This window comes from Lasioglossum baleicum, chromosome 8 (assembly GCF_051020765.1).
Source record: "Lasioglossum baleicum chromosome 8, iyLasBale1, whole genome shotgun sequence".
NCBI lineage: Eukaryota > Metazoa > Arthropoda > Insecta > Hymenoptera > Halictidae > Lasioglossum > Lasioglossum baleicum.
Genome location: NC_134936.1, coordinates 8,520,348 through 8,537,785, shown reverse-complemented (window position 1 = coordinate 8,537,785; position 17,438 = coordinate 8,520,348). Strand labels below are relative to the sequence as shown.

The 17,438-nt window shown below is 34.9% G+C and overlaps 4 protein-coding genes across 9 annotated transcripts in view; 1 reads left to right on the top strand and 3 right to left on the bottom strand.

The window, feature by feature from the left end:
* The window catches only part of If (integrin subunit alpha inflated), a 154,348-nt gene extending 152,442 nt beyond the window's left edge, over window positions 1-1,906 (bottom strand). The window contains exon 1 of one of the 2 annotated variants that reach the window (XM_076429118.1): window positions 1,239-1,906. In XM_076429118.1, the coding sequence (XP_076285233.1) occupies window positions 1,239-1,417 (179 nt within the window). In that variant the 5' untranslated portion in view covers window positions 1,418-1,906. The remainder of the gene's footprint in view (window positions 1-1,238) is intronic. The other variant, XM_076429119.1, reaches the window with a different exon arrangement.
* A 1,614-nt stretch (window positions 1,907-3,520) lies between these two features.
* LOC143211437 (uncharacterized) lies at window positions 3,521-8,500 on the bottom strand. 5 transcript variants are annotated; one of them, XM_076429123.1, is made up of 5 exons: window positions 7,940-8,500; window positions 7,691-7,859; window positions 5,237-7,345; window positions 5,027-5,158; window positions 3,521-4,961 (listed from the first exon to the last, which is right to left on the bottom strand). In XM_076429123.1, exons 3-5 carry the CDS (start codon window positions 7,254-7,256, stop codon window positions 4,909-4,911), a joined length of 2,205 nt encoding a protein of 734 aa, XP_076285238.1. In that variant the 5' UTR covers window positions 7,257-7,345; window positions 7,691-7,859; window positions 7,940-8,500; the 3' UTR covers window positions 3,521-4,908. The 5 variants fall into 5 exon arrangements, with proteins under 5 accessions (XP_076285238.1, XP_076285239.1, XP_076285237.1 ...); XM_076429124.1 differs by having other exon boundaries at window positions 7,782-7,859; XM_076429122.1 differs by having other exon boundaries at window positions 7,691-8,120; window positions 8,258-8,500.
* A 32-nt stretch (window positions 8,501-8,532) lies between these two features.
* On the bottom strand, window positions 8,533-13,523 carry LOC143211441 (uncharacterized). Its single transcript, XM_076429132.1, has 6 exons — window positions 13,089-13,523; window positions 12,429-12,674; window positions 11,801-12,067; window positions 11,304-11,708; window positions 11,149-11,238; window positions 8,533-9,896 (listed from the first exon to the last, which is right to left on the bottom strand). Exons 2-6 carry the CDS (start codon window positions 12,636-12,638, stop codon window positions 9,750-9,752), a joined length of 1,119 nt encoding a protein of 372 aa, XP_076285247.1. The 5' UTR covers window positions 12,639-12,674; window positions 13,089-13,523; the 3' UTR covers window positions 8,533-9,749.
* Window positions 13,524-13,578: 55 nt separating this feature from the next.
* On the top strand, window positions 13,579-17,135 carry LOC143211438 (uncharacterized). The gene is made up of 5 exons (XM_076429126.1): window positions 13,579-13,644; window positions 14,149-14,317; window positions 14,663-16,768; window positions 16,847-16,978; window positions 17,044-17,135. Exons 3-5 carry the CDS (start codon window positions 14,680-14,682, stop codon window positions 17,094-17,096), a joined length of 2,274 nt encoding a protein of 757 aa, XP_076285241.1. The 5' UTR covers window positions 13,579-13,644; window positions 14,149-14,317; window positions 14,663-14,679; the 3' UTR covers window positions 17,097-17,135.
* Window positions 17,136-17,438: the final 303 nt, after the last annotated feature.

Sequence of the window (17,438 nt, the reverse complement as noted above, 5' to 3'; positions counted from 1 at the left end):
CATACAATAAAAATACAGTAGGACCTCGATTAATCGGCTTGATCGGGAGACAAACAGCCCGGATAAATTAAGGCCCGAAGGATAATCGAGAGGGACATAATTAAAATGTACATTATAATATTCCAAAATAAATATTTTATTTCTGAAAATTTATTTCCTTTCATAATATAATCATTTTTAAACGCATATTTGTTTATAATCGGGATCCGGTTAATCGAGGTCCTACTGTATTATGAATTCTCACGAATATTCACGCTCTCCACACCTAATATCGTGAGAAAAATTAATTTTACGGGCTGTTCAACGCAAAAATGGTAAGTCAAATCATTGAATAACGAAGCGATTAAGTAAAAGTATTATAACATCGAATGATGTCACGTTAAAATTACATTTCAATTATTTTATTTAATTAAACCCTCGAGATTTCAAATATCGACTTACATCACTAGGTTTACGGGTTCTGATATTTTTAATTTATGATTATTGAGATTATAAAGATCCATAGTAAATTATTTAACCAATTGATTTCTTCAAATATATTATTAAAAAATGACTAAAAATTTGGATAGAGACATTCTCGTCAACCTGTAAACCTCGTGTTAACCATTTGCACTCCTTTGTCGAGTGAGAATCGACATCAGCGAAAGAAAAATATAAATAAAACAGGTTTCTATAAGCATTTGGCTCTTCCTTTATTTATTTAATTGTCTTACTTTTAGATAACACTAACCGTACCACGACCGGTGAAATGATCGCTTTCAAATTGTTTATTTTTTAATTATTGAAATTATAATGATGCTTCCACACATTATAAATTATTCAATAAATTATATTTAAATTATAAAATTATTAAATAATTATAAAAATTGTGAAGAATCTAAATAAATTCAGTCTTGCAATTTTTATAAAACAATATATATCCGATACATTTTGTACCCGGTACGGTTAGTGTTAAAAATAAATATAAATTCCACAAATATAAATTAGAACAAATTTTGAGAGAAAGAGAGCTATGTTCAAAATAATTATCATAGTAAACAAAATTGTTTAAAATAAGTAGCAGTCAAGGAACTGTCCTTTAAAGTAAATTGCAAATAAAACACTTTAAATAAAAATTCAAAATTGAAAAATAATTCGGGGTGCAAAGGGTTAAACGGCTGATGGCAGTCAACGTGTTAAAAGACGAGCTGACAAGTCAGCCTGGTGGATCGAAATGATAATGATTAAAAAGTACTCACCACCCTCGCCCCTGCCTGTCCCTGTACACTGACACCGCAAACCCGAACATGTAACTGGTGTCATATTTGTAAACCGTAGTGTGTTTCGTCTCGACGTTGAAGGCATCCGTGGCCCAAGGTGGTGATCCGACGAGGAGGATCAGGCTAAGAACGCCTGCGAATAGGTTCGCCAACCACATATCTTTTGCACGTTTTTATCACTGGTCGCACAGTCAGTCACTATCATACACGGAAGATGACCGGTATATAGAACTGTCAAACTATGACGAGGACTTGTCACGGGGATGATGATCACCAATGATGACGAGATGGTGTTCGGACACTGTTTGCGATCGAGGATATGGTCAAGATGCCAATAACCGTAACTGATGCACCGCCGACGACATGTGGCTTCGACGAGAGAGACCTCGAGGACACAGAGAGCCGAAGACGTCTGCTTGACGGACGGTCGCGGACAGACTGAGTCCGTTCTTTCAGTTACTCTTAACTCTGTTCCACTGGCCGCGCGACTCCCACCCACTCGGCTTCGAAGTTGCGCTCCGCAGCACCGGGTCTCTCTGTGCTTGCGTGCCGCAACTCTTACCCAAGCTGTGCTTGTGTGACCCTACGCCGCCGCCGACTCTGTTTTTAGTCAGTTTCTTCGTGTTTATCTGTCCGCCACCGACTGCACGCCCTGCACCAGGAATGCCGGAAAGGTGCTAAGGGTGCTGTCCTCATCTGAAGGGATGGAAACATCGATTTTACTTTTTTATTATGAAAATCTCTCTCTCTCTCTCCCTCTCTTGCTGTAATTTCAATTCAAGAAGTTTTGTAATATCTGGTAGAATTTAAAGGAAGTTTGTATGCACGATAAATTAGAATTTAAAGAATGTATATAATGTGTGTGTGTGTAATGTGATTTAAAATTTAAAGAATGTTTGTATGTAGTGTGAATTAAAATTTAAAGAATGTTTGTATGTAATGTGAACTAGAATTTAAAGAATGTTTGTATGTAATGTGAATGAGGATTTAAAGGATTTTTCTAATATAAATTATAGAATGTAAACAATTTTCATAACACATGAATTACACAATTTTAATACTAATAAAATTGTAGTTGAAGCTACTATATAGAATATAAATGATAAAATTTACATTAAAATAGGAGAATATTTAAATTAATGGTATACATATTGTATATGGAGGAGTAATTTCATAGAGTATAATGGGTAGGATCAGTGGCGCACCCAGGGGGGAGGGCAGGGAGCCAGGTCCACCCAAGAAAAAAATGTTTACCTTCCAAAATTAAAATCGCGGAATAGCCCTTGACAGATATGTTGGCTAAAAAAAAGGTCATCACGCAAAACCTAGGGCTGGGTTTCACTCGCCCCCCCCCCCCCAAAGATTGCATCTTGGGTGCGGCACTGGGTAGGATGAACTGTTAATGGCTAAAATTACTGGTAAAGAGCTTAAAATTAGAATTGTAAAAACAGTTTAAGTTAACTAATAAATAGTAGAAGTCAAACCTAACAAGATTTAAGAATTCTGGCATCACTGGCATTTTTCAAAATTATAGTGGGGCGGTCTCGCTGGTTCCAAATCACCAAAATGTAGTCAAAATCTCAAAAATGAATTTTTCGTTCGGAAGTATGTCCGTGTCCGACTCGACCGTCTTACCATTTATAGTACTTGTCACGATTCTGGTGCCTTCTGTTGATAGAAAACAAGAAAATGAGGGTAATAAAGTAAATTAAAAATCTCGATTATTTACGAAATGATGACAAGGGAGATTACAAATGACATTATGAACTCGTGGTAGCCGCATGATATCTCGGAAAGCGTTGTCGTTATCAAAAAAGTGTTCGTACAAAAGTTGTTTGGTAGGACGGGCTACATCATGTAGTTATTAATTGTTTACTTGTGGGTGGAGTAGTGGAGGAGATATGAAGATCAATCTACTTTTCTTAAATAGAATACTATATTTTTTTCTTTAGAAAATAACAGCACGTATTGAGACAAATCCGAAGTCGTGCTACATGATATTATCCTGATTTTGATAAAGGTAAATTGTTAGCTTATAATAAAAGATAATAACAGCTTATAGTATCTTTTCTTTTCTTTCTATTATATAAAATAGTTTTGTGGTTTCTGAGGCCCTAAAACGCCGAGCGGGTTGCCTTCTGCAGGGAAACCGAAAATTGAGAAGCAGGTTGCCGTCCGAAGGGGAACTGAAAATTGAGCGCCGTGGCAGTGTGTATTTTTCAAAGAGAGATTGCGGGAGAGAGAGAGTGGTAGAGAGAGAGAGAGAGAGAGAGAGAGAGAGAGAGAGAGAGAGAGAGAGAGAGAGCGGCGAAACCGCGAGGCGAAGCGGGGGTTGGCGAGCGAAGCGAGCAGGGGGCGGAGCCCCCTAGTATAAGCTAATAATATAAGTTAACAATTTAACTTTGTCAAAATCAGAAGAATATCATGTAGCACCTCTTTGGATTTATTTCAATACATGCTGTTATTTTCTAAAGAAAAAAAATATAGTATTCCATTTATGTTCGGGATTCGAAACATGAAATTTGCCGGCTGTAACGTCAACCGTCGAGCGACGTTCGCTATGGTTTTTCTATTGTATTTAGAGTCGCGTAGCGATCACACGTTACCGTTGCGCGAGACCGCGAAGCCTTCGTCAGCGCCTGTTACAAACTAAATAATCCTAGCAATCCTAGCTTGTATTTTCGAATTCGATGCTAAGTTTAAAATTGCACGTTTTTGTTAGCGTAGGAGGACGACCGGAACCCTTTTTTGTACAATGATATGAATATTTAACAAATTTACTGGTGGCGTTCCTACACAATCTTATGAAAATATAAAACTTTTCTTTTGAAACAGTTTCAGAGCGGTTTCAACGTCAGACGCATTTCATTTTTTCCCACGACCCATTTTATGAACTGAACAAACTGAATTATTTATATCAAACATTATGTAATGGAAAATTTTCACGACATGTAATATTAACGCTTCGTGTGCAGATTTACAACTGGAAAGGGAAAATACGATGCAGGTCCTATCATGTTGTGCTATTTGAGAAATTCAATGTGTACAATCAAGTATGGTAAATGTTTTATTGCTGATCTTTTACGAATTCTTCTAAAAATTTCATTTACAATTTCATTTACTTTTGTTTTAAACAAAAAACAGAAATAAAAAACTGAAAAATATATAAACTTACTTACAAAAAAACGCTTGTGTGTTGACACTTATCCATAATTAAATATCACATAACAAAATATATCAATTTTAATAAAAGTCTGATCGTTCCAGACCATTTTATCCAATTTCAAAATTCTTTCAACAATTATAACTTTCTTATAGCCAGTTTAAATCATCAGCTGTTTCTATTAGATCCAATAAGAAAATATAAAAAACACAAAGCTCATCGAATAGGACAATCTTTTAAAACATAGTCTATTAAATTTTGAATTGGAAAATGTGAAAGTAACCAAAACTGTCCTACTAAACACTTGAATGTCAATAAATATAAATACTCGCGTTAATGTTTCCATATAATTTGAATTTGAATTTTGAATTCACTAATAGTGAGTCCGAAAGTTTTAAAAATAAAAACACTGTGGTCCGTTGCTTTAAAAAAGTAGATAAGTAGATAAATATTTAATTAAATATATTTTATAATTAGAAAATTCAATTAGAATGCGGTAGAGCCCTTTCTGGTTATTGTTCTTCTGACGCGTTGCGGAACTGAAATAAAATCATATTAATAATTGGACGCTGAAGTTAACAATTGAAAGAACGTTTAAGTTTACCTGGTGAATTAGTTAACTCAGAATTTGCAGAAGTTGTTCGTCTTTTCTTGTCACTAGATTGTGTTTTACTACTTCTAACATGAGGAGTTGTAGGAAATGCTGTCTTTTCTCTGTGAGTATTGCATACTACTTCTGCAATAAGATGTACTTATCAAAATTGACATTTACTAAAAATAAGATAACTAAAATGCTACTAAGAATCATCTTTACCAGAAAATATAATGCTTCTTTCAGATTTTTTCGTCTTCCTTTTCCCATTTGAACTGGTAGAAATATCATTACTTAAATCATCTTTCGAATTAATATTTTCTTTATACTCCGTTTCCTGTTTGTTTGCAGACATTTGCTTAGTTCTCCTCCTTGGTGTAGGTATGTTTGACGAAGTAATACTTCTATTCCTTAGAACTCTTACACTTTTATTGTACCCATGCGTTCCCTCTTCGCTGTCCAAGGATCGTGTAACATTTACATCATTTACAATTCCATTAGACGATGGTGGTGATACAATATTTAACATTACATCACTTATATCTAAAGCTGTTTGTCTTCTCAATCTTCTGCTTGGCAATGGAGAGATTGAGTTATCGCATAGCGTAGATGGTTCTAATGATGTTGCACCTTGTATCTCTACAGGTGTTACGTTTTTAGTTTCAGAGATCGATTCCATTTTCTCAGAATGCGTACTTGTATTAAAAACGTTATCACATTCATCAGAGCTACTATCATCGAAGATAAGTCTCTTTTCGACATGCACCGGTACATCTTCTATGCAATCATCAAATTCAAGACTATCTATTCTTGCTAATGCTGCAGCTAATTCCATTTTTGTTTGTGTCTCTTCATCCATAGAGACTTCATTTGAAATTATGGTATCATTAAAATTAACTTTATGCGACGACTTCGTACAAGATTCTATCTCGTTCGACTTCTTTGGTTGTTGCAATATACTTTTTCCCGGAGTATGGTCAGAATTGATGTACGATATTGTACTATCCAACCTCACCTCTGGTGTTTTACACATTTGACTGACTTTCATTATTGTTAAAAGACTACGAAGCTTTTTTGCTGCTGATTTTTGCACTTTCTGCAACAAACTTGATCTTCTCCTATTGTGCTTATTAATAGGAGAAGGTTTGTGATTGACAAGACCAATTGATCTTCTGGTTTTGCCTTCAATGTTTAAGATTTCAAGTTTTTTGTCATTACTACTCGCTGCTTCTTCCATTATCTTTTCTCTTTTTTCTCTCATGAAAGTTATGACCGCACTTGCCTTTTTAGGTACCACTTTTGTCTTTACAGTAGCTTGTTTCTTTGCTGGAAGCTTCTTGGCGTCGTATACCTCTTTCTCTTTCCAGCCATGCGATTTTAATTGTTCCAACTTATCAAACCTTGAATCACAATTCTTTATTTCCATATACATCATGTCCCAAAAACCTTGCAAATCTTTACACGTAACCAACATTTCTCTTTTCCCAGTTTCACAATCGGCAACTAATCTACGAAATCTTTCAAACTTTTTACTCATGAGCAAATTTGTTTGCCCGACAGCCTGATTTATTTGGTATTGGCCATCTTCTGTGGTATGCAGTTCTTTTTTTACAGCTGTCCATTTGTCACACAATTTGTTTAGCCTATCGACCTCTTTACCTAGAAGAAACTGGAAATACTGTGCAGTCCGTTCCTCCTCTTCAATTGAGATGTTCAAGTTTTTCATGACAGTATCCTTCGTCGGAATATTGTCACCTAACGAATGGTTAAGACTGAGACCACGTTTCATCCATTGTTCATTTCTAGCAATACTTTTCCCACGACTAGAGATTACGTACGGCGAAAAGAAAATCAGCTCGTTATCTATATCGACATGTTCCGATTTCAATGAATTATCATTATTATGCGTTTCTACATTACTGCTATTCATATCTCTTTCAAAAAGTTGACCAAACGCTAAATGTACACGACCAAACAATGGTTCTTGATCTAATTGTTCTGATGGCTTCCAATTCTGATTATCGCACTCCTTCTCTGGAGCAGGCTGTCGACTTTTTGCTGAAGGTCTATCTACTTTCTGTAGCTGTAGTTTACGCATTATTCTTTTCTCGGTTGCTTTCGTAATTCTCTTGCGAATCTCTGTCGTTGGCTTTATTGGTTTTTTCTGGACTGTACTATTCTCAGGTAAAGAAAATATATTTTTATCAACAGCTCGCACTACGAATGGATCTTTCGATTTCATTTTTTCTATTTGTTTTTCTATTTTGCGTTTCTCTTTCCACTTTAATAGTCTGGTCTTACGATCTTCTGGCACAGGAGATTCCTTTGTTTCTAAAATGAAAATATGTCATTGTATATGTTATAAACGTAATATGTACTCATTGTATTCATAATCAAACTTTTATGTTAATTCAAACTCCGACATCGAACAACATTTTACCTACAGAAAGTTTATTAATATATAATAATAATAAGCTTTAATAATAATTCAAAAAGGAAATAGTACATTATTTTACTAAGGACGAATCATCAGTTCAGGATTAAAAACTTGCTGTTGTTATTGAAAAATTCATTTTCAAATACCTCCGACTGCAAACATAAATTTCCGAAAACGATTCGAAACTCCATTTCATATATATCACAACCAAATAATAAACAACAAATCATTTTACAAACCTCTGTTCGATGTTGAACCAGACGACTGAGATGTGACATTTTGTATTTTTCTGTTTGTAATGAAAATCTTATTCCTAGAAGTTCTACGTGCCTGGTTTTGCTTTTCAGCGCGAAGAACTCGAGATGCAGCTGGATCCCCGAAACCTACAGTTTTCTTTTTATATTCACGCTGGAACGTTGACATATTCACAAATTCAATAGGATCGCCATTAATGGAGCCCGCTATTTAGGGCTAATAGATATCCTTACTGATGAGTCGAGTCCTCTAGCTGGCCTAGGACAGCCTAGGACGAGAAACACTCCTTCCTTTTTCCTCCTCTCTTTCAGATTGGTCGAGCTCCTTTCTTATCACTTTCCCCCCTTAGCAACTACCACTCTACCCTATACCACTGAGCCAAAGAGGATTAGATAGAGGTGACACGTGACACTGCTATATCCAATAATAGATAGTAAATATTTAGATATGTACTGTTTTCTCGCGCATGCGCGAGAAAAGGTGTGCACAATTGAAGCCCTCCGCAGTCTTCCGAAAAGTCGAGCGGTACACGGCTATTTACGCCCACTTACCTTTAGGAGGTTTATTGGAACATTTTACCCTGTTACTATGGGTTTTATTTGTAGTTTGGGTTTTAACAAATTGATACCATATTCCTAGGGAACAACCCTTCGCCGGCCACTCGTGCTGCTCGCGGTCCTGGCTCGTAACACGTAATTAAAACATTTTATCGAGTCAGTATTGTTCGAGCTGACTATGGAATTCTATTGTTTTCTTTCCATGTGCTATCGTGTTCGTTTTGAATCAAAGTACCCCTATAACAAAGTACCTCCTTCAATTCGAGTCGTCAAACGTTTAAGAATTCCTACGGGAAAACATTCTAAGATCCAGAAATTTCTCCTAAATTTTCGCGAATTTTGTCTGTCAAGGCAAGGACCCTCGGAATCACTTTATGGTACGGTCGACCATCTGGGAGCGTTTCAGTAATTTCTCTTTTAGTGTGTCATTATTAATTTATTATCTAGCCGTTGCCATTTCTTTAGTAGACCGGATTGCAGCCAACATGTGGCACATAGTAATAAGCACAATTAAAAAAAAAGGTTTTATGACTTATTCATTCAATTTAGCCTCCCAGGTCCAAAAGGTCGCATCGTAAAAAAACTCAGACTTTTTTTACAACATCCTAATTAAACGAATCTTATAGTGTATGTATATTTCGTACCACAAATATTAGTAGACATGTTTTATTACTTAAATTAAAGTAATTATTTTATTTGTTAATCTGTTTACAGTATTTATTATGTAAGGATTTTTACACTATTTGTCGAAACTTAACTTGGTAACATTTTCAATTATGCGAATGATTTACATTATTATACACACACGAAGGAAGTACTGCGCGACCTGTCGCTTCATTCTACATATAAACAAAAATTCATATCTACCCCGAAGATTGCATAATTTGGACTTTACAATTACATCCGGGGAACAAAAATATTCGCAGGGAATGCAGATCCCCTTTGAAGAATTACCAAAAACATTAAACATGTACATATGAGCAGGTATATAAACTGTTATATACCTGCTTATATGTACATTTTTAATAACAGTTTATATACCTGCTCATATGTATATTTTTAATGTTTTTAGTAACTTACTAACAATTTTATTGTAAGTTATTACTAGACTGCGGATGTTTATGCAATTTTTAATTTTTGTAATCAAATTTGAAAAAAGTGCAATAAAATAAAATCTTATTTCCAGTGGAAGTAGCCTTTACAGATCAGAAATAAATAAAAATTGCACTAAATTCTGTCGAATTCTATATTCTACCCTTTTTTCGACCAAGATTCGAATATACTTGCAAGTATTATTTCCGTTTACCAAAGTATTTGTACAATGTTCGAAACTGTCTGGCATAGGTTCGAATATACTTAGTAGTACTATTTCTGTTTTTGGAAGTACTTATAGAGAGTTTGAATTCAATCAATTAAAGTTCGAACCTGTTTGCGTGGTACTTGATCCCATCCCTAATTATTATTACTTAGTAATTTCTTTCTTCTTCTAACTCCCTAAATCGGCCTCGTGTTTCATTAGAGTTTCATATATTTCACTGTTCTCTTGCTTAAGTAGATCCTTCTGTTGCCTTTCTAGCCGAAAATCTTCTTCATAAGCTGCTAACTGCGTTTCGAACAAGATTCTGTATTCTTCCTACAAAGACAATATTATTGTATCTATTCTTAGAGACATCAATTTCGAAAGAATATTTAAGGGGGTAGACTCGCGTTTTCAGATTCCGATTGCAAGGGTGCGGAATGTGCTTTCTCATTTCTTGATAATGTAAAGATGGGGTTCTTCAGTAGTCAAAAGCGCTAGATAAAAGATCAATCTAGGCCGTAGTTGCCCTCATAAGTCCTATTTTTACGTTTACGAGGCGTAATTTGCATTATTCGGAAGTATACAACTGCGCATGTAGCTATTTTCATTAAGCTGCGACAGCTACATGTTGCCGAATAATGCAAATTACGCATCGTAAACGTGAAAATAGGACTTTTGAGGGCGATTGCGGCCTACAATTGATCTTTTATCTAGTGCTTTCAACTACTGCGAAATCTTTGCATTATCGAGAAATGGGAAAGCGGATCCTGCACCCTTGCAATCCTAGAAACGAGTCTACCCTCTTAAAGAAATGTTTTCATAGTGTAGCTTTTGTTTGATACGATGAAAAAGAGAAATTACAAAAATAATGATACTTAAATAGGGATTGCAATCCCGCGATGCGGGATCCCGCGTCATTAGTCCAGTCAACGAAAAATAGTAGAGGAAAATGGAAGGAACACAATTTTCAACTTTGGGACTTTGTTTGGACTAGTTTTAGGAAGTAAACATACTAAAAGTCCCCACTCCTAGGAGGTGAGCGGGTGCAGGGGGCACGTAGAAGATCCCTTTTTCGGTTTTCCGCTTATATTTCGGAAACTATGTGCCCCCTGCACCCGCTCACCTCCTAGGAGTGGGGACTTTTAGTATGTTTACCTCCTAACTAGTCCAAACAAAGTCCCAAAATTAAAAATTGTGTTCCTTCCATTTTCCTCTACGATTTTTCGTTGGCTGGACTAATGACGCGGGATCCCGCATCGCAATGATTGGGGATTGCAATCCCTATACTTAAAGCTGTGCTGAGCACGGTTGGGCCCCTCAAACGGTTGCTTCCCCCACCAACATTTCTCGCATGCAGAATGCACCTTCGTCGCGTTCGCTAATTAGTAATTAGTAATTACGTAACGGCGTTTACTGGGAGGGGACGTGCCCAGCACTGCTTTAAAGAATCAGTATTGATTTTTTAGCTTTTTAACAATTAGCATTCTATAAAATTCACTGTGGCGTTAGTTATGACGACAAATGAATTTAAGGTACACAATATCAATAAGTTTGATTCGATGTTTGTATAAGAATTTACACTTACACATTTCTTCAGTTTCGATTCTAAGCTTTCCACATACGCCTGTTGATTCAGTAGATTAGTACGTAGAATATTATTTTCAGTGTCGATGGCCTGAAATATGTACATTATTAAATAGTTTGCTAAACGATATCGTACGTACGCATTCAAATACTTACACTTTGTAGTCTATGTTCAAGCTGAACAACTGTTTCTTTTAAGGCTTCTATTTCTTCATCTTTTAACGAACATTTTACACAATTTGGACATGTATTTACAATTTCAACGTGGTCAGGAGTATTCGATGTCATCGACTGACCAAAATAATTTGAAACATATGAATTTGACGTTGCTGCTTGCTCTCCTATCATTTCTGTAGCTGGTTGCCTCGTAGAAGCGGTTTCCGTTTTTTGATCACTATTTGACATACTTAATTGGTTTACCTGTACGCTAAGTTGTTCATTAATATCTGGGGGTAGTTTTTCGTCTTTCTGTTTGGAATTACATAATTCTTCTGTCTCCTGAAGTGACATGTCAAGAATAGAAAAGCTCTTTGGATTTTGCATTTCGCTTACAGTAGACACCTATTTAACAAACGAATGTTTATTTTTTAAAACAAAACATTAACAGAGGAGTGTAATATGGGATAGAAGTAGCGTAATGTAACAAGACATACATCACATGATGATTTTGGGCTGACGTCTTCCATGGCATATTTCATTTGAAGATGTACTAATTCCATAGTATCTGCAAATTTATTCTTATGATTTTCCTGTACCTTTGCCATTTTCTCTTTCCAACTTGCTAGAGTGTTAAACTGTTGTTTCATAGCAATATTATTCTGTTTCAATGTTTCTCTCAGCTTCGCATTTTCTTGAAGTAGTTCACTTAATTTTTCATGTACCTCGCTCGAACTCAATGATCCTATCAGAGAACTGGAATCCTACATGCAAAACAAATTTCTTAGATGTGTTTATTATTTGACAATTTAAAAGTTCAAGGAGGCTTCCTACATTACAGCGGTAAATAATTTTCGCAAAATTTTGAGTACAGTAATGTACTGTATAGCACATGAAATAAAGAGTATAATATAAATGTAATATACAGTATAGCATATATGAAACATTGACAGTATAATATAATTCCATTTTTTGCAAAATTATTAGACTTAAATTTTGAAACGCAGAAAATCCTTCTCTGTCTGCTACAATCTAGATTTATAATAATAAAAGTGCATCGACGAGAAATTCTGGCAGAAAAAGTAGAAAGACTCCCTAATTATAAACTAATTAATTGATCCATACGATAGACTTGCTCTTTTGATCAATATCAATATATGATGCAAACGCAGATTGCAACACTACAAAGGATAATGTTTCGTTACTCGAGTATGTCGGTGTATCATTTTCTAATATAAATGAATCCTTTTCACTGAATATAGAGAATTCTTCACTTGGCGAGTCTTGTACATTTACAAAAGAGCTTCCTGCTTGACTAGATTCCATATTGGTCATTTATTAATTTTATCTTGATCTCTATATTCCTTGACTCTGAAATAGAAGTATCTGTTATTTCAAAATATTAATTCTTATTTATATAAGTTGATGCCATCGTTAAAGTATTTATTAATGACAATTATATTGTTGACTTGTATTGCATTTCAGGAAATTTACAGGAGAATGTCCAAATAATTTGTTACTCAATACTGCAATGAGATTAATAGTTTTCATGCCAGTATCACATTGATGGATTATATTATTTTTAGCAATAAACAAACATATTTCACCGATATTATGTTCAGGCACGTTAGATTACACGTTACATTTATCAAAAGACGTTACATCGCAAAAATAATGAAGACATACTTTATAAATGTTAAAGAAATTAAAATAGAATTTGTCACATAATGTTTAAATTATTTTGAGAGTTCGATGTTTTAAACGTCGAATGAAATTTAGACTTACCAAAAATTATTTTCTCATAAATGTCAATTTCGGTAAAAATGATACTTTTCAATGTCACTTCATATTTTGTGTTCACAACATGATCACATATTCACATGTGTCATTGTCATCGTATAACCATAAGTCTATTTTCATTTATCAGTCACAATGTATTCAAATGTAAGTATCATTTATAATGCATCACAGTTCTTATTATGATCTCTATCGGTTTTGTTTGTTGTTTGTGCAACTGCTTCTGACTGCTTCTTTGTCGATAATCTTACAAATCTCTTTTCTTATCACAATTATGCACCAATTTCAGAAACAGCATTCCAGAACTTGCAGACTGTCGTAGACTGGTACATATTTAGACTGACATAGACTGCAAAGTGCATCGGAAAATGGATGCTGTCCAATGCTGTCCAACTGCACCGTACGACATGTCCAGACATGTCCATGTCCTGAAGTCTTTTTGTCTCAGGGCTCTGGCCGCTCTGCTATCCAATAGTAAATACGTTACTGTTTTCTCGCGCCTGCCCGCCACTATGGTCTGGAAACCCGTTTTTCGTGGCCAAAAGTAAGTTAGCGTTATTTAAAGTTGAAGGTTATAGTATGCTAGGTCGTTGAATTTGTTTCGAGACCAGCAATAATATTATAAAGTCAGAAATATATAGTGTAGGATTTAAGTCGTCAATAGAATAATGCGATCGTAAACACGAAATATTTTAATACGTAATTTGAAATATAACGAATACGTTTTGTTTAATCTGAATTTTACGAAGTTTGTCTTCAAGACGTTATATCTCAGCAATAAATAATCGGAAATGAATAATAATTTGGATTTGGAAGCTTTGAAGGATTCTTACTCTGTTCGGACGTAGATACGGTCCTGACGAAACTCGCGCATGCGCGAAAATAGCGCCTTACCTACCATCACTGTTTCCAATCATGTGTTTTATAAACACGTGTTCGATGAGTAATAACGTATCATTTTAAAACAGTAGATTGCATGCTGTACAGTAACGTTTTAATTTGTTTCCATAGTTTATTAATCTAATTTGTGAATATGTCAACATTCCAGCGTGAATATAAAAAGAAAACTGTGGGTTTCGGGGATCCAGCTGCATCTCGAGTTCTTCGCGCTGATAAGCAAAACCAGGCACGTAGAACTTGTAGGAATAAGACTTTCATTACAAACAGAAAAATACAAAATGTCACATCTCAGTCGTCTGGTTCAACGTCGAACAGAGGTTTGTAAACTGATTTGTTGTTTATTATTTGGTTGTGATATATATGAAATGGAGTTTCGAATCGTTTTCGGAAATTTATGTTTGCAGTCGGAGGTATTTGAAAATGAATTTTTCAATAACAACAGCAATTTTTTAATCCTGAACTGATGACTCGTCCTTAGTAAAATAATGTACTATTTCCTTTTTGAATTATTATTAAAGCTTATTATTATTATATATTAATAAACTTTCTGTAGGTAAAATGTTGTTCGATGTCGGAGCTTGAATTCACATAAAAGTTTGATTATGAATACAATGAGTATATATTATGTTTATAATGTATACAATGACATATTTTCATTTTAGAAATAGAGGAACCTCCTATGCCAGAAGATCGTATGACCAGACTATTAAAGTGGAAAGAGAAACGCAGAATACAAAAACAAATAGAAAAAATGAAATCGAAAGATCCATTCGTAGTGCGAGCTGTTGATAAAAATATATTTTCTTTACCTGAGAATAGTACAGTCCAGAATAAACCAATAAAGGCAACGACAGAGATTTGCAAGAAAATTACGAAAGCAACCGAGAAAAGAATAATGCGTAAAGTACAGCTACAGAAAGTAGATAGACCTTCAGCAAAAAGTCGACAGCCTGCTCCAGAGAAGGAGTGCGATAATCAGAATTGGAAGCCATCAGAACAATTAGATCAAGAACCATTGTTTGGTCGTGTACATTTAGCGTTTGGTCAACTTTTTGAAAGAGATATGAATAGCAGTAATGTAGAAACGCATAATAATGATAATTCATTGAAATCGGAACATGTCGATATAGATAACGAGCCGATTTTCTTTTCGCCGTACGTAGTCTCTAGTCGTGGAAAAAGTAATGCTAGAAATGAACAACGGATGAAACGTGGTCTCAGTCTTAACCATTCGTTAGGTGACGATATTCCGACGAAGGATACTGTCATGAAAAACTTGAACATCTCAATTGAAGAGGAGGAACGGACTGCACAGTATTTCCAGTTTCTTCTAGGTAAAGAGGTCGATAGGCTAAACAAATTGTGTGACAAATGGACAGCTGTAAAAGAAGAACTGGATACCACAGAAGATGGCCAATACCAAATAAATCAGGCTGTCGGGCAAACAAATTTGCTCATGAGTAAAAAGTTTGAAAGATTTCGTAGATTAGTTGCCGATTGTGAAACTGGGAAAGGAGAAATGTTGGTTACGTGTAAAGATTTGCAAGGTTTTTGGGACATGATGTATATGGAAATAAAGAATTGTGATTCAAGGTTTGATAAGTTGGAACAATTAAAATCGCAAGGCTGGAAAGAGGAAGAGGTATACGATGCCAAGAAGCTTCCAGCGAAGAAACGAGCTACTGTAAAGACAAAAGTGGTACCCAAAAAGGCAAGTGAGGTCATAACTTTCATGAGAGAAAAAAGAAAAAAGATAAAGGAAGATGCAGCGAGTAGTAATGACAAAAAACTTGAAATCTTAAACATTGAAGGCAAAACCAGAAGATCAATTGGTCCTGTCAATCACAAACCTTCTCCTATTAATAAGCATAATAGAAGATCAAGTTTGTTGCAGAAAGTGCAGATATCAGCAGCGAAAAAGCTTCGTAGTCCTTTAACAATAATGAAAGTCAGTCAAATGTGTAAAACACCAGAGGTGAGGTTGGATAGTACAATATCGTACATCAATTCTGACCAAACTCCGGGAAAAAGTATATTGAAACAACCAAAGAAGTCGAACGAGATAGAATCTTGTACGAAGTCGTCGCATAAAGTTAATTTTAATGACACCATAATTTCAAATGAAGTCCCTATGGATGAAGAGACACAAACAAAAATGGAATTAGCTGCAGCATTAGCAAGAATAGATAGTCTTGAATTTGATGATTGCATAGAAGATGTACCGGTGCATGCCGAAAAGAGACTTATCTTCGATGATAGTAGCTCTGATGAATGTGATAACGTGTTTAATACAAGTACGCATTCTGAGAAAATGGAATCGATCTCTGATACTATAAACGTAACACCTGTAGAGATACAAGGTGCAACATCATTAGAACCATCTACGCTATGCGATAACTCAATCTCTCCATTGCCAAGCAGAAGATTGAGAAGACAAACAGCTTTAGATATAAGTGATGTAATGTTAAATATTGTATCACCACCATCGTCTAATGGAATTGTAAATGATGTAAATGTTACACAATCCTTGGACAGCGAAGAGGAAACGCATGGGTACAATAAAAGTGTAAGAGTTCTAAGGAATAGAAGTATTACTTCGTCAAACATACCTACACCAAGGAGGAGAACTAAGCAAATGTCTGCAAACAAACAGGAAACGGAGTATAAAGAAAATATTAATTCGAAAGATGATTTAAGTAATGATATTTCTACCAGTTCAAATGGGAAAAGGAAGACGAAAAAATCTGAAAAAAGCATTACATTTTCTGGTAAAGATGATTCTTAGTAGCATGTTAGTTATCTTATTTTTAGTAAATGTCGGTTTTGATAAGTACATCTTATTGCAGAAGTAGTATGCAATACTCACAGAGAAAAGACAGCATTTCCTATAACTCCTCATGTTAGAAGTAGTAAAACACAATCTAGTGACAAGAAAAGACGAACAACTTCTGCAAATTCTGAGTTAACTACTTCATCAGGTAAATGTAAACGTTCTTTCAATTGTTAACTTCAGCGTACAATTATCAATATGATTTTATTTCAGTTGCTCAACGCGTCAGAAGAACACCAACCAGAAAGAGCTCTACCGCATTCTAATTGAATTTTATAATTATAAAATATATTTAATTAAATATTTGCATTTATATAATTTTTATGCGCATTACAAACCTTATCTACCTTTTTAAAGCAACGGACCACAGTGTTCTTATTTTTAAAACTTTCGGACTCACCATTAGTGAATTCAAAATTCAAATTCAAATTATATGGAAACATTAACGCGAGTATTTATATTTATTGACATTCAAGTTTTTAGTAGGACAGTTTTGGTTACTTTCACATTTTCCAATTCAAAATTTAATAGACAATGTTTTAAAAGATTGTCCGATTCGATGAGCTTTGTGTTTTTTATATTTTCTTATTGGACCTAACAGAAACAGC